At 43.0% G+C, this 25,393-nt stretch overlaps 3 protein-coding genes across 5 annotated transcripts in view; 1 reads left to right on the forward strand and 2 right to left on the reverse strand.

The window, feature by feature from the left end:
• The window catches only part of UBR7 (ubiquitin protein ligase E3 component n-recognin 7), a 21,745-nt gene extending 16,043 nt beyond the window's left edge, over positions 1–5,702 (reverse strand). Inside the window, exons 1-4 of the mRNA XM_034418370.3 lie at positions 5,318–5,702; positions 3,573–3,706; positions 1,227–1,287; positions 36–131 (exon numbers count right to left, since the gene is read on the reverse strand). Coding sequence (XP_034274261.1) covers positions 36–131; positions 1,227–1,287; positions 3,573–3,706; positions 5,318–5,524 — 498 coding nt within the window. The 5' untranslated portion in view covers positions 5,525–5,702. The remainder of the gene's footprint in view (positions 1–35; positions 132–1,226; positions 1,288–3,572; positions 3,707–5,317) is intronic.
• GON7 (GON7 subunit of KEOPS complex) lies at positions 5,632–15,529 on the forward strand. The gene is made up of 2 exons (XM_034418371.3): positions 5,632–6,111; positions 12,813–15,529. Exons 1-2 carry the CDS (start codon positions 5,919–5,921, stop codon positions 12,923–12,925), a joined length of 306 nt encoding a protein of 101 aa, XP_034274262.2. The 5' UTR covers positions 5,632–5,918; the 3' UTR covers positions 12,926–15,529.
• Positions 15,530–15,577: 48 nt separating this feature from the next.
• Positions 15,578–23,213, reverse strand: LYSET (lysosomal enzyme trafficking factor). Of its 3 annotated transcripts, none has more exons than XM_060687340.2 (3): positions 22,805–22,999; positions 20,780–20,905; positions 15,578–16,390 (listed from the first exon to the last, which is right to left on the reverse strand). In XM_060687340.2, exons 2-3 carry the CDS (start codon positions 20,818–20,820, stop codon positions 15,979–15,981), a joined length of 453 nt encoding a protein of 150 aa, XP_060543323.1. In that variant the 5' UTR covers positions 20,821–20,905; positions 22,805–22,999; the 3' UTR covers positions 15,578–15,978. The 3 variants fall into 3 exon arrangements, with proteins under 3 accessions (XP_060543323.1, XP_060543322.1, XP_034274260.1); XM_060687339.2 differs by having other exon boundaries at positions 20,780–20,921; positions 22,805–22,938; XM_034418369.3 differs by lacking the exon at positions 20,780–20,905 and having other exon boundaries at positions 22,805–23,213.
• Between the last annotated feature and the right edge of the window lie 2,180 nt (positions 23,214–25,393).

The following is a 25,393-nucleotide window of genomic DNA, read 5'->3' on the forward strand; positions in this document are numbered from 1 at the left end:
TTGCATCTTTTATATATCACTACAATACAATTTACCTCATCATCAGGATCTGGGTAAGGTCTTTTGCACACACAATATAATCCATAGAAATTATCATTATATTTATTTGCTGGATTCACTGTTGCCTTGTCCTAAAATAGAAGATAAATCAAAAAGAAATTATATAAAAAGCATTTTATTTACTCTGTGCATCCTACTTCAATCATCACAGAAAAACGCAGTAACACTTATCAACTGCCCTTGATGAAGGCAGATTCAAATACTGTATAAAATAAAATTAGGTCTTCCAACTAAAGTTAGCAGGCATGCCTTTACTATTTTCATAAATAACTCAAGGTGGCGAACGTATACAACATACCTTCCTCTTCTTATTTCCTCCACATAACAACCCTGTGAGATGGGTTGGGCTGAGAGAGATGACTGGCCCAAAGTCAACTGTAGTATATATTAAGAAGAACATGTAGCAACTTTCTGAATTTGCTTTTATTTACTATTTTACTAGGTTTATATTCTGCTTAATTGTCATTTAACTGAGTGGCTTACAATTCTACCGCACATTAACATGTTTAAACAACAAAGCAAGGGGCCAAACAATAAATATTACATAATGTGTTATTCCTATGCAGTTGACTCATAAACCCATACAATTTATACTGTTATGTTGGAAGAATCCTGAAACCAACTCCCCCTAAAAGGCCTGTTGAAATTTCCAGTAATGTAAGGCAAGGCAATTCTCTAGAGGATCTATTCCAGAGAGAGAGAGAAAAAAGGAATTCTATAGATTCTTTGAAAGAGGAAATCTGGAAGGAGTCCATTTTTTCCTGTTTTAACTGGGCTAGCAAAAATTATTGGGAGAAGTCCCTAGTCCCAGAAATCAAGTAACAACCAGTGCAGATCATGAAGTGACTGTTATATGAATGAACCAAGGCATGCACATAATTTCTCAATTATGTGCAGGGACTTCAAGGGCAGTCCCATGTATAGTCACTGCAACAGTCAATTTGTGAAGTGACTAAAACATGAGGGACTATGAAAAGGTCATCTCTATGCTCTTGTTTTGGCAGTAATTCCAGCTGCTTGGATTCCTCTTTCAACCTCCAACTGGACTTCTTAGTACCAAAAATTTTCATTACATAATAACTTTCATAATGTATAATTGAAGCTAGATATATAATAAGTTTGGCTACCACTTTTCTCTCAAATGTAAATGCAATATTTATACTTACAGGATGTAGTTTGCATTTCAGATTTTTGAACTTGCTGTTTCCACAATCACAACGGAAGTTTCTGGAAAGGGGGGAAAGGGCAAATTCTGAAAAATGTTAAGTGTCATGATCTTCCTACACTTAATGCAAGCTATTTATATTCATAATGGATGGAAAACATCTTCAAAAAATTATTAAAATGTAATTATTAAATTGTATTCACTGATCATTTTTTCAAACCAAAATAAATTTCTATATAAGTATTTACACAGCTAGTTTCAGTGATAGTCCTAAAGACAACATGAAGATTTCAAAATAACTCTTTATCCCATAGAACTATATATTGTTGTTATATTTTGTAGTGAAGTAGCACTCTACTCTTCTCTAGCTGGAAATTAGGAATTTGAAAATTACTGTATATTTATTTACGCAAGCATATCACTTTTAAAATACACTAATGTAATAATAGCTTGAGTCCAATAAACCTCTTTCTAATGAAGTGTCACAAAGGAATGTTTTTCCTTCTTTTAAAAAATGCAATTGTATTCTATAGGCAATCCTTGACTAACAACCATTTGTTCAGCAACCATTTATTGCAGCATCCCCAAGGTCACATGATCAAAATTCACTTCAACTCCCACCTATTTTCCCTCCATCTCTGCCCTTTTCGGTGTCTTTATTTCCTGCACTCTGTGTTTTGTATCCTTCCTTGTTCCTCTTGTAAAAGCTCAGTCTTTTCTTTGCATATACCAAAAAAGGAAAAATGAAGGAATCCCTCTGTACGTGTGACAGAGGCTGCAAGGAAGATGGGGCACAGCTACAGCCTTTTAAGCCTTGATTGAGGCATACAAGAAGAGCCTCTCTGTCTAGGAATCCCAGCACTCTGTGCATATGGCAGTATGTGGGCATCTTTGTGGGGACTAGGATATCTAAGTTGCAAGGGACCTCTTGCATGGGAACAGAAGCCCTTCAGAATCCTGGTGAAAGCAGATAGGCTCCAAAACCACAAACCTGCCAAGGAAGCAAGTCCAATCAAGGCTTTAAAACATAGGTCCACGCCCTTCTCACCACACGGCCACTAGTACATGTGCTGAGGATTGCTCCAATAGAACCCACCTATACATGCTGGTTCAGAGCATATGCTATAGTGCCTTGGCTAGCAATACTTGTGGCTCAGGGACCAATCTACCACTACTAGGGCTACTAGCTCCGGATGCCACACACGAGGAACTGGGTTGCTTAGATATCCCAGGCCTACTGCATGTGGCAGTATGGGTATTTTTGTCGGTGCTAAGATACCAAACAGTTAAACTCCTCTTATATGCCTCAATCAAGGCTTAAAAGCCTGTATTTGTGCCCCATCTTCCTTGAGGGTCCTAGCACTGCTTTTGCCACACACATGTGAGGGGGACTCATTTTTCCTAGTCAGTATTTGCAAAGAAAAGACATTTACAAGCAGGAACAAGGAAAGATACAAAACACAACAGAGAATGCAGGGCTGATGCAGAAATTTTGTGTTGGGAATATATTGTTTTCTTCTCTGCAATGCCTAACTCAAATGCTTATCCACTGGTTGCTCTCATATAAACAAGCAGCGGAGTTGGGGAGAGTTCTCAGGCATCTCTCCTTGATTGGTTGGCATCATGTAGTATTAGCCTTCTGATTGGTTGAAGCATTCAGCATGCCTGACTCCCAGGTAGAGCATTCTCTCTGTCCCATGAATTTAATCAACTTTTCAGGAAGAAAGTTGGGTTAAGAGCAAACAAACAGCCTGCGGGTAAGCACTGGGTTTTCTTCTACCTCTTGCTAAAGTCTGCAGGCCCATTTTCAAGGAGCATTTGCAACCCAAGCTGCAGATTGTTTGCTACGCCTCCCAGAAGCACGTGTCTCTCTCCTCTTTCCTCGATCCAAACAGCACACCCCACACAGCCTCCACCTTCGCCCAGGGAACTGCCACCACCTCTTCCTTCCCTCATTGTGTGCATCCCAGGCTGTACTTTCACCCAGTATCTGGCCACCAACAGAAGAAAGATAGCAATGGTCACTTGTAGGCCATGGCGACATCAAAGATATGAAATGGAGGATGGGGCACCCACAAGGGGAGAATGAGGGGGCAAGATTGGCTGGTGGGGCGAGTTGAAATGAAGGTGAGTGTCGCAGGGCAGAAGTGTGAGATTCTCATCTAACAATAGTACTGTCCTAGCCTAACAAATATTACTGGATCTACTGGAACTGCCATCACCAAACAGTACAGTCATGCAATGCTTCACATAATGACATCGCTTAGTGATCAAAGTTCCAGTCCCAGTTTAAATAGTTGAAGATTGATAAATTGGCCTAAAATGAATTTATTTTCTCTTGGCTTACCTTTTTGTATATAACTCAAATAACTTGTGAGAGCCATGGCATTCATAGCTGCATGCTAAACAAATCCCTGCTGGTTCTTCACCTGATGGTGTACATGTACTGCAGGCATACAACGCCTGCCTCTTTACAGCACCCTGGAAAGATAACAGCATAATAATGAAAACAGTTAGGGAAAATACTACGTTAAGATTTTGCCTTTGCAGAGAAACCCTAAGACAACAAATCTGAATCCTAGAAGTTAAATAGTTTTGTTCTGTTTGGAAATCTAATAGGATTCTTAAGTAACCATGCCCTAAAACATAGGTCAGGGGTCTGCAACCTTAAATACTTAAAGAGCCATTTGGACCCGTTTCCCACAGAAAACATCAGAAGCCACAAAACCTGGGTGAGCGTGGCCAACTTGATGTTACTCACTTCCACCAGTCACATGACACCCTCCCCAGCCACGCCTACCCACCCGGTCATTAGGACAGAGAACCAGTTGTTAAAAAACACTGGGAACCACAAAATCCTTTTGACATCTCTCTTTCCCCTCCCTTTCTCCCCCCCTCTCCCTCTCTCTCTGCCCCTCTCTCTGTATCTCCCTGTCTCTGCCCTGGCCGCTTCTCCTTCCCCCACCATCACCCTTACCTTCTCAGGCCAGGTGTGAGGAGTGACTGGGAGGGAAGGGCGAGGGGTGGGGTGGGGCCAGCCAGTGGTGGATCATCTGACAGGGAGCCACAGCAAAGGGCCCAAAGAGCCACATGTGACTCCGGAGCCGCGGGTTGCTGAACCCTGACATAGGTCATTATAATTATCTTACATCTAACTCAACCAGGAATAAGTGATTATAACTAATTTCCATTTAGACAAGTAGATCAACAGCAAGTAGTAATTCCATGGAAATTGGTTAACTGACAGAGATAAGTCAGCTTCTATTCTTATTGCTAAGGAGCTATACAAAAAACAAAACCTACGGATCAAAAAGGTGACAAGATCTGCTTGGCTGATCTCAGCTTTAAAGAGCCAATTTTGTGTAGTATCAAGGCACCAGATTAGAAATTGGAAGGTTATGAATTCTAATCTTGCCTTAAACACCAGCCAGTTGGGTGACCTGAGAAGTCATTCCTTCTCAGCCCTAAAAAAATAGGCAATGGTAAACCACTTCCTAAATTTTGCAATTCTCATAAGCAATGGCAATACAGGTAGTCCTCAAGTTACGACCACAATTGAGTCCAAAATTTTTGTTGCTAAGCGAAACATTTGTTCAGGGAGTTTGTCCCATTTTATGACTTTTCTCCCAACAGTTGTTAAATTAGTAACACTGTTGTTAAATGAATCTGGTTTCCCCGTTGACTTTGCTTGTCGGAAGGTCACAAAAAGGGATCACACGACCCCGGGGACACTGCCACCGTCATAAACGTGAATCAGTTGTCAATCATCCAAATGTAAATCATGTGATCATGGGCGGGGTGTGTGTGTGTGTGCTGCAACGGTCATAAGTGTGAAAAACGGTCGTAAGTCACTTTTTTCAATGCCGTTGTAACTCTGAACCGTCACTAAGTGAACTGTTGTAAGCCGAGGGCTACCTGTGTATGCAGGGATTTGTCCAGGCAATCTTCCATAATCTGACGGGGCTGAACGGGCGGAGAAAAAGGAAGTCCGACATAACCGAAGGCAAGAGGTTGAGGAAGCTTTCTGAAGCGCCTGAGAGAAGCAGCCCTTCCACCCCGCGGGGCTCAGCCAGGCCCGCCTACGCCTCTCACCTGAGAGTAACTGCAGCGCTCGTGATCGCTCCCGCCCAGCACGGCGCGCGCTTCGTTCTCCAACTCCTCGCTTTCGGCCAGCACCTCGGCTAGCGACACGACGGGCTCCTCGGCGTTCCTGTCGCCCTCTTCGCCTCCCGTGGAAGTGTTGCTGTCGTTGCCGCCGTCCTCTTCAGGAGCGCCAGAAGCGGCCGTCGCCCTTTCCATCTCCCTGACGTCGCTGCTTCCCTCGCTCCGTCGTAAAAAGCCCGAGGCGGAGGAGGAAAAGGCGGGAAAACGCGAAACCGCCGCCAGGCGACGCTTCCGCGCATACCGGAAGCGGAAAAACAAGTCGCGGCGGAGAACAAACGGGGCCGCCTGCACGTGAGCGGCGGCAGCCAATCGCAAAGGCGGACGGAGGCGGAGACAATGCGCGGTCGGATGCGCGCCTCCTCTGCGTACCGTATCAACGAGAGAAGCGAGCGGGATTGGGTGACGCATGCGCGTTGAATTAGGGGAGGAGAACTGGAAGAGCCACCCGTTTCGTCAAAGTGGGGGTGGTGGTGGGGGGAGAAGATAGGTTAAAACTGATTGGTTCCTCGTTGGCGCCGGGAACCGAGCGATGGAGTTGCAGGCCGAGCTGACCGGCCGCGATGGCTCGAAACGAGCGTGGCGTGTTCGGTGTGAGCCTCCGGGAGAGCTGCGGGGCCTGCTGGCGGGTTTATCTCGGCTGCGGGAGGAAGTCGCCGCTCGGCTTGGCCCTCTGGTGCAGCAGGAGAGCGTCGCTGCCGCCGGAGACCGAGATGAGCGTGGAGGTGAGGGGCTGATTCCTGGAACCGGCTTTTGCCCTTTGATGTTATGGCGGCCGTTCCTACTCTGTGAGGCGCCTGTGAGGACAGGGCTGATTGCTCTGTTTCAGCTCGCAAACGAAGGAGGACGGTTCGGGCTACTGCGTCCTATGAGGGACGATAAAGAGGGATACAATTGTGCTTGGAATAGTGGTCCAAAGGTACCCAAACTGACCACCGCCATATCTGAAATTTATTTATTTATTTATTCGAATTTCTATACCGCCCTTCTCCTTTCGGACTCAGGGCGGTGAACAGCCAGATAAAAAACATCTATACAAACATCACGGTTAAAAAATAAAGTTAAAATAATTTATAAATTTGGCCCATAATTTAAAACTTGTCAATTTAAAATAAATATTAAAATTTTAAAACTAACCCTAAAATCAGGACAAATGGTATAGGTTCCCCTGCTTGAGCAGAGGGATGGACTAGAAGACCTCCAAGGTCCCTTCCAGCTTCTATTCTGTTCTTTTCTATTCTGTTCCGTTCCTTTCCTTTCCTTTCCTTATTATTTTCTCTTCTATTTTCTATTCTATCCTTATTGTTAGCAGGGAAGGTTGTGTTTGGCATCATGGATGAAATTAAGGCTTGGGAACCTATACCATATCTTTCTATCTTAAGTTCCCAAACGCCATCACTCTGCTAAACAAATAACTCCCTCAACACTATCAAACTATTTACTAAGTCTGCACTACTGTTAATCTTCTCATTGTTCCCATCACCCATTTCCTTCCACTTAAGACTGTATGACTGTAACTTTGTTGCTTTTATCCTTACGATTTATATTGATATTGTTTCCTGATTGTTTATTTGTACCCTATGACTATCATTAAGCGTTGTACCTTATGATTCTTGATGAACGTATCTTTTCTTTTATGTACACTGAGAGCATATGCACGAAGACAAATTCCTTGTGTGTCCAATCAGACTTGGCCAATAAAAAATTCTATTCTATTCTAAGTTTAGACTAAAGAGAGTCACCTGAAAGCCTTGTCTAACATGGATGGAGGATATAAATATGGGTGGAGGAGCCTGGTTTAGCTCAACAGACAGAAGCACTGTAATTTAACACCAGCTGTCTGCAATTAAAGTAAGATCGAATCTCGCCAGGCTCAAAGTTGATTCAGCCTTCCATCCTTTCTAAGGTAGGTAAATTGAGGACCCAGTTTGTGGGGGCAATAAGCTGACTTTGTATAAATATACAAAAGTATGAAGGCTATTGCTTAATGCACTGTAAGCCGCCCTGAGTCTCCGGAGAAGGACGGCATATAAATCAATTTTTTTTAAAAATAATAATAGCTGAGGGCCCAAAAGGTCATGTGAATGACCTATGGAAGATAGTCCATGTAAAAGGAGGAAAAAGTAAAGACCATACATTAAAAACATAATAAAAAAAAGTTGACTGCTGGTGCTTCTAAGAAAAAGGAAGGGTGTAATGGAGCTGAATGAAATTGGTCTGATCTTATGGAGTAGAATTCCTGAATACATGCAAAGAAATTAAGGTGTAGAAATTAATCATGAATGAAAGGGCTAAAGCATATGTCAGAAAACATAAATTGGTGAGTTTAGAGTTTACTTTATTGATTAGCCCTTGGGCCATATCAAAGTGCAGAGTTCCAGACACAAATTATTACTAAAATCTGATGAAAATAATTTAAAATGGAATTGGATAAAATACAGTTTAAAATGATAGCTTTGATTAGCCTATAGGCCAGTGATGGCGAACCTTTTTGGCGTTGCGTGCCAAAAGTCCAAGCGCGAGAGCCTTCGCGCGCTCTCGCGTGCCAGCACCCATAATGCAATGGGCGCCCCCATTTGCGCATGCGCACATGACTCCTAATGCTCATGCACCACACTGCGCATGCGCAACCCCCACTGCGCATGTGTGCGCCCGCCACGCATGCACCCCCACTTTTTCCAAGAGGGCCGGCGCACCACTTACCGGAGGACAACCAGTTACCCTGGCGAGATAGCTGTTCCGAAGCCGGCAGCAGCGCTCTCGGCCCTGCCTGCCAACTTGCCAGCGCCCCATTCACCCATCCCAGCAGAGGCCTTTTGCCCATGCTGCTCCCCCAGTCAGAAGGGGATGCGGGGAACACGCGAGGAAGCTGCGGTTGCTGCCAGCCAGGCCCGCCCGCCTTCTCCAGTTGGCAGGCGGCTGAGGCTTGCAATGAATGGTGCAAGCAGGACTGCAACTCCACCCCCTGGCTGTAAATGCGCCTTGCGGGAGCGGAGGCTCGTGAGAGTCGAACCCTCCTGCCTGCCTTACGATGGGCCTTTCCAAGGCAAGGCTGGGCTCTCCAACCTTGGCAACTCTGGGAGTTCTCAAAGTCCACAAATCTTAAGGTTGCCAAGGTTGGAGAGCCCTGTTGCAAAGGGCACCTGCAACCCGCGACTGAAGGAGCTGGAGTTGTGGCTGTTCCGGCTGTCCCGTCCCCCCACCCCATTCAGCTCCCTTTCCTCCGGCTGCCCCTCCCGCCATCGGGCTCGGTACCTGCAATCACTGCAAGTGGGAATCATCCGCAATGCCAGTGGATCCCGGGTTTCCTCCGTGCTGCATTCTGAGGGACCCAGCAAGGGAGCGCCAGGACCCTGGCCACGCTGCTCTCTGCCCCAAGGCGGCCGCGGCTGGACCGCTGCCCGGCCCGGCAAGCAGAGAGCGAAGGGGTGGCATCTCTGGCCGGCCCGGCACCTGCTCTCTGCTTGGAGGACCCGCTGCCGGCTTTAGGAACGGTGCTGAGCTGAGCTGCCCCGGGAGGAGTGGCCGCAAACTGGCGCTGCGCTCTTGGCCTCTGACTGAGGGAGTCAGCCCTCTCCGTGGGGAAACCCACAGCAACACGCGGGAAGAGGCAACCCGGTGCGAGGCGGCGGCCCCAAGGCTGGACTCAAAGCTTGCCAGCCTTTGGGGGAAAGTGGAGCTCCGGTTCCCGGCTGCGGCTGCTGGTTGGGGGGCTCGGGCCCTGAGCAACGGCAGCTCCTGGCCTCACTGTGGGGCAGAGGGAGCGCGGGGGAGTTTGCAACGGCCACTCGGAGGGACCTTTGGGGAGGTTTCAGCAGCCGGAGATTGAATGAAAAAATCTGGAGAAGCTAATAAACTAAACAATTGATCTGATACAGAATTTTCAGGCAGCAGCACGGGCTGCCGCCACCTGAAATGCAATGCACTTATCCCGGGGCTTGTATAAACTGCTCCCGCCCCTTTCAAAATAGCCACCCGGCACTTCCCTTGGGCGCTCAGGGCCGGCAAGAAGAAAGGGGGGGGCAAGAGGCAGGTACACCGGCAGAGACGGGCTTGACTCCTTATTCTGCTGCGACCCCGAATCCTTACTTGGGCTCCTCCCTGCTGGGTGCTGGGCTTCCTGGGAAGCCTCCTGCGCCTTTGCTGCCTCAGAAAGAGGAAATTAGTCTGTGGAGAAGGAAAAGGACTGGCGGCTCTGGAATGTGCCTTTCCAGGGAAGAAAGGATTTTCTGGTGGCAGCGCGGGCTGGGACCAGCCGCTGCCTGAAATGCAATACATTTATCCCGCGGCTTGCATAGACCGTTCTTGCCCCTTTCAAAATAGCTACCCGGTGCTTCCCTTGGGCGCTTAGGGCCGGCAAGAAGAAGGGGGGGAGAGGCAGGTGCGCCGGCGGAGATGGGCTTTGCTCCTCGTTCTGGTGCGACCCCGAATCCTTGCTTGGGCTCCTCCCCACTGCCGCCCAAAAATGCTTTCCTCCCTGGAAATGCACATTCCAGAGCCGCGCGCCCTTCTCCTCCTTCTCCGCAGACTCATTTTCTCTTTCCGAAGCAGCAAAGGCTGCCTCGGGAAGAACGAGGAAGCCAAAGAATGAGGAGCCAAAGCCCGTCTCTCCAGGCATGCCTGCCTCTCCCCCACCCCTTCTCAGAAGAGCCACTTTCCGGCTCTGACCACCTGAGGGAAGCATCGGGTGGTCCGGACTGCCTGGGACTACGCAAGTAGCTCGCGCGGGGAGGGAGGGAATCCCTGGCTTACCTTGCTCTGCTCCCTTAAGAAGTGACCGCCAGGATTCCCTCTTTTGGCACAGGCGCCAATTGCTGGTCTTTGTGTGGGCATGCGCGCCAGAAATCAGACCAGCTAGCCGGTGCACATGCGCACTCTGGAAACAGGAAGATCATTTTCCTGGAGTGCCCATGTGCAATGGGCGGCTGCTCTTCCAATTTCCGGCATGCCCGTGCACATGAAAACCAGATGACCGCCGTAGCGGAACCCGGAAGAACAACAGGTGATGGCTCCGCGTGCCCGGAGAAATGGCTCTGCGTGCCACTTCTGGCACGCGTGCCATAGGTTCGCCAACATAGCTATAGGCCATATCAAAGAACAAGGTGCAAACACATATTGCCAATAAAATCTTATACAAACAATTTAAAATAAGAGTAGGGTAAAATAGAGAAGCTACTATATAATTAAATACATTAATATATAAAATAGAATAAAATGACATAAATTATATTTCTGGGTCACCCTTACAATCTACCCCAGTCAGTCCCACATATGCAGATCTCAACCAAACCATTTTGTTTAAGTACTGTGTTGTGTTAAATGTTATTTTCAGGTTCTGACTGCACATAAAGTAAGTTGTTTCGATATAGAGATCCCAGTGGGTGCATAAATTGGTGTTATCTAGTTGTGAGTGCATGTGAAAGTAGGAATCCACAGGTTATTGAGAGACAAAAGAGATTGGCCTATTCATAAAACCAAGAACAAATGATGATTGTGATTGTTTTGTTGAATTGACTTGAGATCCTCATAAGGAGAGATGAAATAATCATATATCTTTGAGAAAGGATGTGATGCCACCTGTTTTGAAGACAGCAGTAATGCACCCTTGCTATAATTTCTCCTTTGGCCAATTCATTTTTTTACACTTTCAGTTTCCAATTGCCCTTTTTAGAGAATTTAAAGAAGGAAAGCATGGGAGTTAAACAGAGTATCATAGAGAAAATATGGCCATGAAAGTCAACTGGGTGACTTTGAGCCCGTCACTTTCAGCCCAACTTGCCTCACAGGGTGGTGGTTGTTGTTGTTGAGAAAATAGGAAGAATATGTTGGATATGTTTAATATTTTGAGGTATTTGTAAAAATAAAGGTGGGATACAAATAAATCAATAATAAAATGATTTATTAGATCATTGTCACTTAAGATTCATGCCTGGCTGGAACTGGTATTGGTTGTTTTGGTTTATGATTTTTGTCGTGTCCAGGATGAAGGGGAATGCACCTTTCTCAGTCCTCAGATCTCTCAGCAGCATTTGAGAACACCATATACCTTGTATATTCCTATGCCTTCTGTTCTGATTCCTCTGTGAAAGCAGTGCCATTGGCTTATGTTGCATCTATGAAATTCAATTTATCTGCCTCATGTTAAACTCTTGTATCTCTGACTTTTCCCCATTATCCAACCTATCACCTTCTTCAACAACAGTGGTTATAATACATACCTTCACCACAGTCCTATTTTGACTATTAAAAGGGTTGCTTTTGTCATTGTGAACTTTAACTATATCCTAAAATGTAGGAAAGACTCAGGTGATTTTGCTGTGTATGCTGATCACCAAAACAGCTTTCTACTCCAAGTCCCAGTGGATGCTCTTAAACATAGTAACAATAAACATAATAGCAGTTTACTTGCCTGATAGTAAAAATCTGGCACACACAGGCATGGCTTGCTCTGAAGCCACCTTGCTCTAAGTGGAAATTCTCTCATCCGCTGTAAATACTGTATGTTCTGATAATCTGCACAAGGACTTTCTATGGTCAGGGGGCTGATTCTGCAATAGCTTTCAGCCTTTTTAAACACGAGCACAATATCATCGTTAATATCTGCATGAAAGACCATTCAAAATCGTCAGAGAAAATCAGCTACTTTTTAAGGCTCAACAGGAACAAAGCAATGACATAATCAACAGCAGCAGGAGAGTGTCAGAAAAGTCAGCATCAATTCTTAACCAATATTGAGGACTACAGTCATGTTGTTCAAACAGAAACAGGGGAGTTAACAGATGGTTAATTTTTACATTTGTGCACAGAAGTCTAAATGGGCTCTTCAAAAGTAAGCCAGCTCTGGGAAAATTAGCTCTGTGGTTTTTATAATTCATCCCCACTAGCCCAACTATAAAGGGAGTTAGAAAAGCATTGGGAAGGTTGAATTTCTATCTGTTGTGATGCTGACTGCAGATGAGTACAGATTTTATTCTGTATTTTCTGAAAGGTTATATAGAAAAATTTCAAAGTGATTACTTCCTAGTCATCTAAAAATAACTAAGTGAACACTGATAATTCCAATTCACTATTCAGTTAGAATGGTTACCCTGCATTGCTAGTGTATATTAGTATGGATGTATTCTGGGGAAGTAGCTGAGTGCATCAGATTGTCATTCAAACACAATGTAAAAATACTACTAATCAACTAACTATACCTAATGAAATACCTACTTATTTCTAAAGTATAGAACCACAACTCTGTGTATAATCTTTTGCCTACATGTATTTTGAACTTTGATCTAGCAGAGAAAAATTGAATTTGATTATGAAAATATGTTTATCAAAAGTAGACTGATACTTTAGGGTTTATCACAAGTAGAAAGATACTTTGGAAAGCACTTGTTAATAGAAAAATAGTTCTATGTGATGATTATTATTTTTGTAGATGATGATGAAGATGGAGATGAAGATGATGAAGAAGAGGAAGAAGGAAAGCATATCAACACCAAAGCACATACAGATGAACCACCATTAAAACGGACAAAACCACACTCCTGATGAAAACTATAAAACTCTTTTTTAAAAAATATTAACGTTCCTATACTATGAAAATTTATCTTTTAAAACATTGAAGGCTTGGATATTTAAAATATTTAATAAAGTTTTGTATCTGTTATTTGAAATTATTCAACAACAAGATTGTATGTACCTGTGTTTCCCCGAAAATAAGACATGTCCAGATAATAAGCCCAATCGGGCTTTTCGGTGCATGGGATAATATAAGGAACCCCCCCAAAATAAGTCCCCCCACCAACTACCATGCATGCGCAGCTGGTCCTGTAATTTCCTCTAGTTGCTTGCCACACAAAATGAGTTGAGGCGAGGGGGAAGGGGGGGACATGCTCTCTTCTCCCTGTTTGCGCTAGCCAAGCGGCCCAACACGTCCCACCCCACCAGTGGTGGGTTCCTCCCGGTTCAGCCAAGCCGATAGCGGCGACGATATGACGTCACCGAACCGGTTCTCTTTTTTCAGGAGCTGGGCCCTCCCGCCCCACCCGTGTTAGTTTTACCTCTTATTTGGCCCCGCCTCCAATCTATTCACTGCCTCCCGAGTCCCAGCTGATGGCTAGAAGGAAAAAAACCGTTTAAACTTGCCGCGGGGCTTCAAAGGGCCGCCCTACAGCTGATCAATGTTAAAAGGCAGTGGTGGTAGACCAGTGCGCTCGAAAAACAAATGGGTAGACTGGTGCCTCAAAAAACAAATGGGTAGACCGGGATGCTCCAAGAACAAATGGGTAGACCGGTACAGCTCTGCAAGCAGTTAAAAGCCTGATAGACCAGTACCTTTGCTAAATCCTAAAGAATTGTCACATGGCCATCAAGCCATGCCCACAAAATAAGCCACGCCCACAGAACCAGTAATAAAAATTTTTAGAACCCACCCCAATGGCAGCAGCAGCCTGGTTGCTTCCCTTCCCTGCCATCTATCAAGAGAGGTGGCAGGTGGGGAGGGGGAGAAGCAAGAAGTGTGGAGTGAGACATGGCTCCCCTTGCCATCTCTTCTCTCCCCCCCCCCTCCTTGCCAGGCATGGCAGGACTCCTGCCCCTTGCTTAGCCACCTGCAAGTTCAATCAAACATCTCAAACTTGCGATAAGTTTTTCTTTTACAGCGTGTTTCCCTGGACACAATGGCAAGGAAAGTGACGGAGGTTGAAAGATAAGACCTGCGTCCTGCTTCTCGCCCACTCAGCCGGCGCAAAGAACAGAGGGGAGACAACGACAGCAACGGGACATCCAATCCCACACTCTCCGCCTCCTGCATCCCCAAAATAAGACCCCCCGATAATAAGGCCAAGCCCTTATTTGCAGGGTCAAAAGAAAATAAGACCCTGTCTTATTTTCAGGAAAACATGATATGAGTAAGGAAAAAAGAAGTGAAATTGAAAGTACCCTTTCTGCCTGGGAAAGGCAACACTGAAAATGCTTGACTGGAGCAACTACTGCCAGGCAGAAATACCCTCTTCACCTCCCAACAAAGCTAGACTCAGCTACTCCCCACCCCACCCCCAAAGAGTTTTACAGCCCAGCCTCTACCAAAAAAACCTCAGGGGGAAGCACTCAGTTGCTCTCCAAACTGCTGAGAAGAGAAAAACTAACCAGCATATCATCCATAGATATCCACATCCTAAATTCAGTTGGCTAATCCTAGCTATTTGATGGGCATTACATTTACAACTAGCAAGTTTAGCCAGTTTTTTTTCCCAAGGCTCTTAGCCACGTTAGCATACTTCACCCCACTATGCTTTCAAGTTAGAAAAGGGAAAGCCAAACTAGAAGCTGTGGGTGAGCAGAAGTAGAAGAGAGGGCAAGCAGAGGAAGAGGGGAAACATACTGAGGCTATCAAGACTGTTATAGACCTTCAAGGTAGACCACAGGCTTGGAAACCAAGATTCTGCATGCTAATGCACCTTTTGCTATAAGATTATAGCAGAATCTTAAAAGTCTGTATGTATTTCCCCCACTCTCCCTTCATGAGAACTAGAATGGGTTTTTTTCTGAGATGCTTACTCAGTTTACAGTTCTGGCCTCAAGATTATTTTTTATTTGACTGTTGCCTTACTTCTTTGTTCATAACCTGGAGATGTTTTCCTTTTGTCTACTGTTTGTCTTGTTTTTAATATTTTATTTGTAACCTCTCAAAATTGGGAGTCGGGTGGCACACATATTTTAGTAGTTTGGAGTAGTACAAATGTATGTTATTTTTTAAGGATTAAAAACTGAGAATGGGGTTGCGCTCAAATTTCTATTTATCCAAGTGATCAGAAATGGAATTTGTAGTTAGATATTATCTGAAGAGCCACTGTTTCCCCATTTCTGCATCCAATTAGCCTTCCCAACAGTGTCTCTATGAGAATACTGTTCTCAGTAGTCAATATTCAGAATATTGCTGCTGATACCGTTGACTGGATTTTAATTTGGTTCTAGTTACTTTGTATAAAATGCATTTTACTGTATTTGCAATGATTCAGGTACTTAGAAAATGGAATATTAAACATCAGCTTGTTTTTGAAACATAAGTAGTAGTTACTACATTTTAAAGAAATAATACAGAAATAGAATATATGAACAAATAAAAAGATATTTTTTTAAACATGTGCAAAAGGAATCCCGTTTTATTTAGTGCAACATCATCAAAGAGAAAGGACAATGTCTCAAATGCCACTTTTATAATAATTCCAAAATTTACACATAAACATAGGCAAATTCAATTTTCAGCAATTCGCTTATAGGAAACTTGAAGTTTTGAAGGATGCACAGTGAATTAGGGTTTCAAATATATATTTACTCTAAATCTTCAGATGGAGTGTAGAAATTCTGCTTTGTAAGGCAAATATGAAGAATGTTACCCCCTGTTCTCAAAGAACTTTTCACCAAATAGGATACCCCCATAGTTAAAAAGCATCTTGTTAAAAAAAATAGAAGGTTGGTGGGTGCTCTGTCCAGAGGTTAATGTTGAGAAAAAGAATTTCAAGTTCTTTTCAGATATTCAACTGATCTTCAACTTATCAAAAACCAGCTGTGGAGGAAGAGGGCAAGCCACATTGATTTCCTTACGTGTCAATAAGCTGCAGTCTGCTGATTTGATTGGAGGCCTTTGCAAATGTTTGATGACGATTGCAAACCACAGCCAAGCAGATAGGAATTATGCAGTAGCCCACTGTTTTAGGATCAGCCCTCGTACATGAGTAAAGAAATAAGAACATTTGCAAATAAGGTATTAAAAAGATAATGGCCCATAGCCAAAAGGGTACAGAGAGAAGACGTGTTTTTAAGGAATGCATCCAACTGATTTCTTGTTTAAATTTCTCTGGCGGTTGCTGAATGTGTTCCAGTGCTAGTCGATTGTAAGTCTCATTGATTTCGAAGACATAGTAAAATGCTGCAGCACTTGCTATTAGATACAGTCCCACACCAATCCATCCCATCCTCTGACGGAAATTCATCATTCTCCATGCTCTGCGCCTTAAAAACAAAAATACTAATTAGCCATTGTGAGGAAAAGCAACCTATATAATAGTACACAATAATAAGAGTTGCTTAGTATAAGTCAGTGTTTTTCAACCTTAGCAATTTTAAGACCCATGGATCAATTCCTCAAATTCCCCAGCCAGGAAATTTGGGAATTAAAAATCCATATTAAAGATGAAAAATACTCGTACAGGCATAATAAACAATTTTTGGCTTTTTTTATTTTAAGATATTCTACTGACAGTAGTGAAATATCTGATATTAGCATTGCTCTGCAATATGCTAACTATAAAATGTTTTAATAAGCCCCAGGTGGGCTTCAGGGTTTAGTGACCATGGACTAGAGAAGGGGTTCCCACTCTTGGCACTTTAAAATGCATAAACTTCCAACTCCCAGAATTTTCCAGTTGGGAATTGTCCACACATCTCAATGTTGCCAAGTTTGGGACTCCCTGGACTAGAGACTAATTTCCTAACATTTTGCCAGCAACTGTGGCTGGCAACTTCAGAGATAACGTGGTTTGCTATCAGATCACCGATAACTGAGCAGGATCTAGCTGACCACCTGTCTTTATAGCCAGGTGCCCTAACTTCTAATTGCTCTTTAGCTGAGCTGATTTCTCAATGGGGCAGATTGGTGAGAGCTTTTTTCTTTTTCTTTTGTCTGAAATTTGTCCAGTTTTTCCTACTTTGTCCAGCCCTTACCATTTTCCAGTAATTTTTGGCTATGGAATATTTTTATTCTGTATGCATAAAGATAAAGGTTTCCCCTTGTCCAGTTGCATCCGACTATACAGGGCGGTGCTGATCTCCGTTTTTCTAGTGGAGGGAACCAGCGTTATCCGGAGACACTTCCGTGGTCATGTGGCCAGCATGACTATATGCCGAGTCACATTGAACGCTGTTACCTTCACACTGAAATGGTACTTAATATCTGCTCACATTTGCATGCTTTTGAAATGCTAGATTGGCAGAAGCTAAGCAAGTAAGTGGAGCTCACTCTGTTGCATGGTGTTTGGATTTCGAAACCAGCTTTCAGTTTTCCAGTTCACAAGCTCAGCATCTTTAACTGTTGAGCCATTTTGCCCTCTTTCTATATGTATATGTGGTTCTTATGCAAGAATATAATATAGTGGTTTTAAGGTAAGTAGGCCTGGTCTGGCAAACTCAAGCTCAGCTCCACTCAGCTATGGAGCTGACTGGGTGATTTTGGATTTGTCCTTCACTCTCAGCCCAACCTATCTCACACGTAATGGTGAAATTTTTATATAAGTAGGTAGATAGCAATATAAACATAAAACCTCTTTCAATACGAAGAGAATGCATGTGTAGTAATTGAGTAATTCACTATGAATTCACATTTATTTTTGGCCTTTATTTAAAGATCCCTTAGATCAGGACTGTCAAACTCCTGACCCGCAGGCCGGATGTATCACGCGCTGGCCACGCCCTTGTCTGATTTAGCAAAGGAGGGGGGAGTCCTGATACGTCACGTGAGGACTTAAGTTTGACACCCCTGCCTTAGATCTTTAAGACAAAGATCACAACACATAACATAGTTTCAGAGTTGGCAGCTATAAGACTAATGCCTTCAGCAAATTATGTTTATTACGATACATGCTTCTGTTTCATTACAGCAGGACTACAGGACTGAATTCTCTCTACTTTATGCAAAATACAGATCACCTTCTAACATATACTAGTATCAGAATTATTGTTAAGTTTATTATAAGCATTTAAAAGAGTTCCGAAGCAATTAATGGGTAGTTTAGGGCATTTGTTACTTGATTATTAAAGTCTCATTTGTTTTTCATGGATGGTGGGATATAAGACACCTTCCATCTAGTATGAAAAGCAAGAAATTATGTGTAGAAAGATTTTCCACAGAAATCTTTTTCTGAAGTTAGCAAAAACTGAAGAACTGGGATGCAATGATTAAAGTAAAACTAACAAAAACAACTAGGGACATCAAAATTTTGATTCAACATTCTTAAATTCTGATCATTTACTAAACACATAATGATACTGAAGCATATTTAAGTTCTATAAGCAGTGAAATTTGTTTAAAATTATAACCTCTACTTTCAACATACAAAGAAGCATATTATTCCGAACTAGGAATGTGTAACTCAGTATCACTCATCCCAGTATGATTATGAGAGCTATGGGCACATATTGCTCAGATGGTAAGATGTCAAATCAGCTTTTATTCCTGCCATGAATCATCCCAACATGCTGAACTAATTGCAGAACTCTGTCCTAATCGCAGCACATGGTTTTGTAGCTGTTTAAAAAACACCTTTTCTTTTGGTTTCAATATATAGAGGCATAGTGGCCTTAGTTAATGATCAAAGAAAGTTTGAACTTTTCTTCAAACAAGGAACATATTGAATTTAGAATGGTGAAAATGAATGAATGCAATACACACACACACATACACACCTGCTTTCATCTTTTAGAAAAAAGGCACAATTATACAATATATCAAAGGAAGTATCAATAATTTAAAGCAATCCTATGTTAAAACTTGCACTATTTAAAGAGAGACATGGATATAGCATTAATGCTGCAAAGACCTTTAATTTAGTATCATTGTTGTGAACATACTCTAATGATTTTAATTCTGAATTTCCAAGAAAATAGATCAATGTTTATTAGCAATAATATCTATGAAAAATAACATGGAGAATGCCATGCTTCACTTCTAAGCTTCCTGAAATATTTTATTAGCTACTTGAAATAACTTGAGTATTATCTAAATAGTCATTGGCCTGATTCGAAATACAATTCTGACATTTTCACGTTTGCAATAAACATTGTTTATAATAGGTTTATAATAAATTGCTGCATATAGTTCACCATTATCAAACTCGGTCATTGTTTTTCAAAATGGCTACATGAGATTTCAGTCTTTGCAGAATACTATGTATCCAAGCAGGGTGGATTTGATTTAAATCGAGTCGATTTAAATCATGATTTAAATCACTAGTAAAAAGGCTTGATTTAAATCAACTCGATTTAAATCATAATTTTTAAAGAGCAACTGTCATCTCTGCTACTCCTTTGACCCACTGTTGACTCACCGATAGTCCCAGTGTTGCAGAATATACAGCCTCGTGCTACATAACTAAGCTTCATTTCATGCTGAATAAACTAAATTATTTATGTATCTTAAATAGAAAACTATTTTATGATAGATTTTTACCCCGTTTTTTATTAAAATAAATTCAATAAAAATCAAAAAAATCTGATTTAAATCAAAAAAATCAAATTTAAATCAAAAAATGTTTTTTTTATTTTTTTTAAAAAAATCATTGATTTTTATCCACCCTGTATCCAAGAAACCAATCCATGAGATTTACCTGATTTTGCTTACATAAGAAAAAGGGCTACTTACATTTTAAAACAATTTTAAAAGGTTTCAGGGACAATTCTGAAGCACAGTAATGAAAGTCCAAGCAGTACCTTCAGATCAACTGATCTGTATTGCAACTTATCTGCACTGCAGTTCTAGGCAATCATTTCAAGATAAAGTTTATGTACTTATGAAGAACTTAATATAAACTGTGGATACATTTTAAGGTCATAGAACTGAGTTGTAATACCACCATAATTAACTTAGAAAATCCCTACTTCAATATTTACTGCAGTCACAAGTCCTATAGGAAAGGTCTTTAGTCTTGTACATGGCACTGTAATTTCTGTTTGCAGTTATAACTGAGACTGAGAGGCAATCTGAACGATCATTAAAATCACCCTAAATGTTCAACTATTTCATCAGCACAAACTCTAAACAATCATCTCAAGGCAACGTTACAGGAATTTTATTCCAGTTCTACAGCATACTTTTACTTGAAGCATGTAACAATTAGAACAATCTGTTCCAGAGCTTGATTTACAGATTATTTTGCTGCCAATGCTAATGACAATATTGTTTAAAAAGATATAACACTGTTATACTAAATACCAGGATTCACCAGAAGGTTCTGTCTACAGAAAACAAAGAAAATAAAGAATATATAGCTTTCTGAATAAATTTGGATTAATTTTCTTCACTTCTCTACCGATCTTCTTGAATCTATCCCCACTAAGAAGAAGAGATGAATATTTTGAAATGTTAGTGTTCCCTTATTACATATATATTAATCCCATTCTTCTTCCAAATAATTAGAGACTTAATTAATATGAAAATAACCAAACAGTTCCAGGGACGCAGTGGCTCAGTAGCTAAGACGCTGAGCTTGCCGATCTAAAGGTCAGCAGTTCAGCGGTTCGAATCCCTAGTGCCGCGTAACGGGGTGAGCTCCCGCTACTTGTCCCAGCTTCTGCCAACCTAGCAGTTCGAAAGCACGTAAAAAATGCAAGTAGAAAAATAGGGACCACCTTTGATGGGAAGGTAACAGCATTCCGTGCGCCTTTGGCATTCAGTCATGCTAGCCACATGACCATGGAGACGTCTTCAGACAGTGCTGGCTCTTCGGCTCATCTCTCGGAGATGAGCATCGCCCCCTAGAGTCGGGAACAACTAGCACATATGTGTGAGGGGAACCTTTACCTTTCAACCAGTCAGTCAGTAAAACTTCACTGCATGTTTTTCATTTTACCTATAGAAAATGGGTACCATAAAAGTATCATTTTCCATATAATATCTATAGTCCATGGACAATATTTATATTCTGTAAGAGTGACACAGAACCAGTTGGATGTACTGGTTAGGGCATTGTGAGTGGCATCACTGAGCAGGCATATCCAACCTTTTGGTTTGCCTGAGCCTCATTGAGTGAAGATGAATTGTCTTGGCCTATATAAAATATATTTATTTATTTTGAGAATTTATATAGCCGCCCACTCAGTGACTCTAGGCAGCTTACAAAACATAAGTTTATGATCTTGTCAGTGGGCAGCATTGCAGCCCATTGCAGCTGCATGTGTGCTAGAAATTGAGAGAGAGTGAGTTCTACGTCTGCCTTAGGCACAAAGCCAACTGGGCGACCTTAGGTGTGTCTTTTCAGAACTAGGAAGGAGGCAATGGCAAACCACTTTTAACATCTTGCCAAGAAAACTCAGGAACTTGTTCAGGCAGTCACCAGGAGTCAATGTTGACTCAAAGGCATACACAGCCACACACACAAAAAAGTGTGACACGCTAGCTAATTTTCCATAAGATTTTAAAACTATCTACATTATTTCCAAAGCTCATAATGTAGATAATATTGGAAAACTTATGAAGAAAACTTAAGTGTTATACTGCCACTGTTTATCATTTGCATCTTTTGTAACAAATGGTTTTTCATTGCTATCATTATCTGCCATATGGTTATTCTGTTAAACCACATTAATAGATCTTTCTCTTACATATTGATCTTTATCTACACTGTGTGGCGGCTATGCTATCCTCTATAGCACACTTCCACAGAACTATTCAAAAACGAACCCTATTTTAAATGTACAGCTTGTGAGAGATATAGTCATTCAATACAAAAGGACGCATTTCCACTGCTAGCAATGTAATGGCAAAGAAGTCAGTTATTAAAATCATTAATACCAGGCAACTGCAAACAAAATTCAGTCTGAAGGACTTTTTTTTCCCACCCTTCCATAAACTGTCAAGAGAATTCTTTCTCTTTTATAGCACTCCTCTTGAAAGTAAGTGGATTCTCAAGTCTCCTTGAGTTTAAACTCCCTTCCCTCTGGTGATTTTATGGATATGTCTTACACGTTTTCTTGGCAGCAGCCATGCCTTCTTTCGGGATTTTTTTTTTTTTTTAATTTCCCACTCAGGTTTATAATCTGGAGACTTCTTGGCGCCCTCCAATCCAAATAGTAACTGATCCTGCTTAATTTTTTTTTTGGATCAGCCAAGTTTAGGTCCCTGTATCTATCTTCCCTACTTGCTATGTTTAACTACCTCCCCAAAATCAGAAGTATAGATGGAACAATAAAACTCCATCCAAGGGCTGGGCAAAGATTCCCCCTCCGAGAAGAAAATAATGCGAGAGATCCCACGTTGCAGGGTGGAACTTTAAAGCAGAAGCCCAGGACTCAAGAAGGATTTCCAGCGCCTTGGTCCCTTCCCTCGCGGTCTCTCTCCCACCCACCCAAATTCAACCAGACTAAGGGGTTGGCCCCGGGCATTTCCTCGCCACGGGAGAATCCATGCCGTCTCCTCGCCGCCACCAGCTTCCCCCCCACTGGGGTTTCAAGGGGAACTAAAAGTTGCCAGATGCCAAGGGGGAGGGGAGGGGAGGGGCTCCTGGGCAATGCGGGACCACCAACCCGAGCAATTGAGCCCCAGCAGCTCCTACTCGGGGGAAGAGGCTCCGCCATCGGCCCTTTTTTCCCTTCCGACCCCGGGCGGCGTGGCTGCCGCATTCCCAGCCCGCTCCCTCCCTGCCGCCCACCGCGTACCTTCCTCCGCCAGGGAACCCGGGAGCAAAACAAGGCGGAGGAGGAGGAGGGCAGCCGAGGGGAATCCGAGGAAGGCCCGCCCGCCCAATCACATCGCTCCCTGCGCCGCGTCCAGCGGAGGAAAGGAGGGAGGGCGGCGCTCCGCCACTCGAGCCACGCTCCGGATCCCTCCGGCGCCGGGCCCCGCCGCCATCCGTTTTGTCTCCGGCCGAAGACCCGCCCTCGCCTCCCTCTGCTTCCGGGTACTGCACGAGGGGCGGCTGCTGCTGCTGCTGCCGCCGCCGAGGCTCCCATCTCGGGAGTGAGGCGCGGGCGCCGCGGAGGGCGTCTCGCCCGGGTCCCTCGAGCCGCGGCGGACGTAGCAGCCAGGCTATTATGGAGAGAGCGAGAGACGAGAGAGCGAGCCAGGCTTCCTCCTTAACGAACGTGAGGGCAGAGGGGATGGTTGGTGTCTCCCCCACCCTCTTTTTGCAGGGGGGGGGGGCGAGGGAATTCCCAAGGATTAGCAGGGAAGCGCAGGATTTCCCTACAACCGTCCCCACCTACACACACACAAACACTTCCCTCCTTAAGACCAAGAAAATCTGATTTTGTAAAAAAAAGGTGATTTCTCTGCGAATGGCTACTGTTGAGTGTTATAGGTAAAGACATTTTTCGGCATGGGGGGGGGGGGAAGAGAGACTCTTCTCTGGAGATAGTTTTGCACCAAGGGGTACAAGCCTTGTGATGTAATAATACAGGTAGTTCTCTGCTTACGAGCACAGTTGAGCCCCCCCCAAAATTGATGTTGCTAAGGGAGAAATTGGTTAAGAAAGAAAGGGGGGTTTTTTTTGCCCCATTTTATGATTTCTTGGCACCTTTGTTAAGTGAATCACTGCAGTTGTTAAATTAGTAAGTAACCCGGTTGTTCAATGAATCTGGCTTCCCCATTGACTCTGCTTGTGATGAGGTTGCAAAAGATGATCACGTGACCCTGGGAGAATGACTGAGTTGTCAAGCATATGAATGTAAATCACGTGACTATGTCAGGTGAATCTGAGGAAGCATTCTGGGGTTTCTGGACCACTTCCTCTTATGCCACTTGACAACTCCCGTTCACTAGATAGGGTCTGCCCACCTCTTAGGTTGGTCCCCCAGGCGCTGCTGAACCTGGTTAATCTTGTTACACTGAGCTAATCCTGTGATACTCAGAGAAACCTGTCACGGGGAGAGTCAGCATGCTGATGCAAGCACACCAGGAAGTTCTGTGGTGTCTGCTGTTGGCAATTGTGAATGCAGTCGGCATGACACTACAACAGTGGGACACATGAGCAGGAAATGCAAGACTGGGCTTGTGCAAAGAACTGAAGCAGCAGCAGCAGCTTCATTAACATTTAGACAAAGTCACAAAGACATACCCCAATCAAAGGATATATCATATGTACTATATAGATATATAGATATATAGATACAGTGAAGAGTAAACAAACATGTCAGGCTTGAGAATACTGAAAAACCAGATGACAACAGTCTTAGCACTGTCATCTATGAAAATAGGAAAATGACAATAGAAGTGACACTTTTAAAATAATATTAATACCAGAAGCGATTGGGTGTATTAAAGATCAGTAAGAGCAACAAGAATGTCAAATCTTTAGCTATTGTAAGTTTATAAATTAATTAAGACCCAAGAAACCCCTGGGGCCAAGACAAAACTACCTTGAACTCTCATGTCCAGCCAGTTAAAATCACAATAGGACTAGGAGACCTTGCCTTGGATATGTATGCTGCCTTGGATTATTTGTATCAACAATAATAGCAAAATAAAAATAAATAATAATATGATTTTAAAAATAGCCTGGAACACCCACTTTGCAGGCAGACAACTAAATTCATGAAGGGAATTTGATAAAATAAGTCCAAAAAGCTTTCACAGGAGCCACAGTCTACTGTTTCAGACAAAAAATATCTATACTTAAAAAGGAGTCAGGATTGCCAACTTTGCAGCCAGTCAAATCAACCAGACTTAAATAAATCTGGGAGGATGGGTGTCTTGAGAAGAATTGCTTTGGGAACTGCATTCTTGTCATCTATTTCAGGCAAGAAGTATTTTGAGAAAAAGCCTGAATCATCTGTTTTCCAAAGCCAGCCAATCAGATCAATGGCACTAGAATATATGAAGAAACCCTGTTACAAAAATGTTCCTTAAAACAAGTAGAATTCTATGAAAATGGCAAAATATAATGTACCAATAAAAGGAAATTAACTATACTGAATGCTTGTAAAAAAATACTCCATGCCTATGGATAAATCACTTCTGCTAGGATTGTTGCAAAGACCTCTTGGAATAATTTCCACAGCTGGGGCTTTTGAGGAGTTATTTAAAGGTTATTCTTAAGATAAAGGAGGTCCTTTACTCGACTTTATGTTGTGCACCAGTTACACATTTTCCTGGATGGGGAGGCTCTCAGTCACTCGCGCTGGTCATCTCCCGTTTGGACTATTGCAATGCATTCTACGTGGGGCTATCCTTGAAAAGTATCTGGATGCTTCAGCTGATACAAAAGGTATCAATGTTGGGCACCCGAAGAATGGTGCATACCATTGTGC

This window comes from Pantherophis guttatus, chromosome 1 (assembly GCF_059756535.1).
Source record: "Pantherophis guttatus breed Tessera chromosome 1, ASM5975653v1, whole genome shotgun sequence".
In the NCBI taxonomy this organism is placed as follows: domain Eukaryota; kingdom Metazoa; phylum Chordata; class Lepidosauria; order Squamata; family Colubridae; genus Pantherophis; species Pantherophis guttatus.

What these genes read in the sequence shown, in the direction of transcription:
- GON7 (XM_034418371.3), top strand. Translation starts at nt 5,919, where the DNA reads ATGGAGTTGCAGGCCGAGCTGACCGGCCGCGATGGCTCGAAACGAGCG. An exon ending in AGACCGAGATGAGCGTGGAG is followed by an intron (nt 6,112 to 12,812) that starts GTGAGGGGCTGA and finishes TTATTTTTGTAG; the next exon opens with ATGATGATGAAGATGGAGAT.
- LYSET (XM_060687340.2), bottom strand. Translation starts at nt 20,820, where the DNA reads ATGCCAAAGGCGCACGGAATGCTGTTACCTTCCCATCAAAG. An exon ending in CTGTTACCTTCCCATCAAAG is followed by an intron (nt 16,391 to 20,779) that starts GTGGTCCCTATT and finishes TTTGTTTTTAAG; the next exon opens with GCGCAGAGCATGGAGAATGA.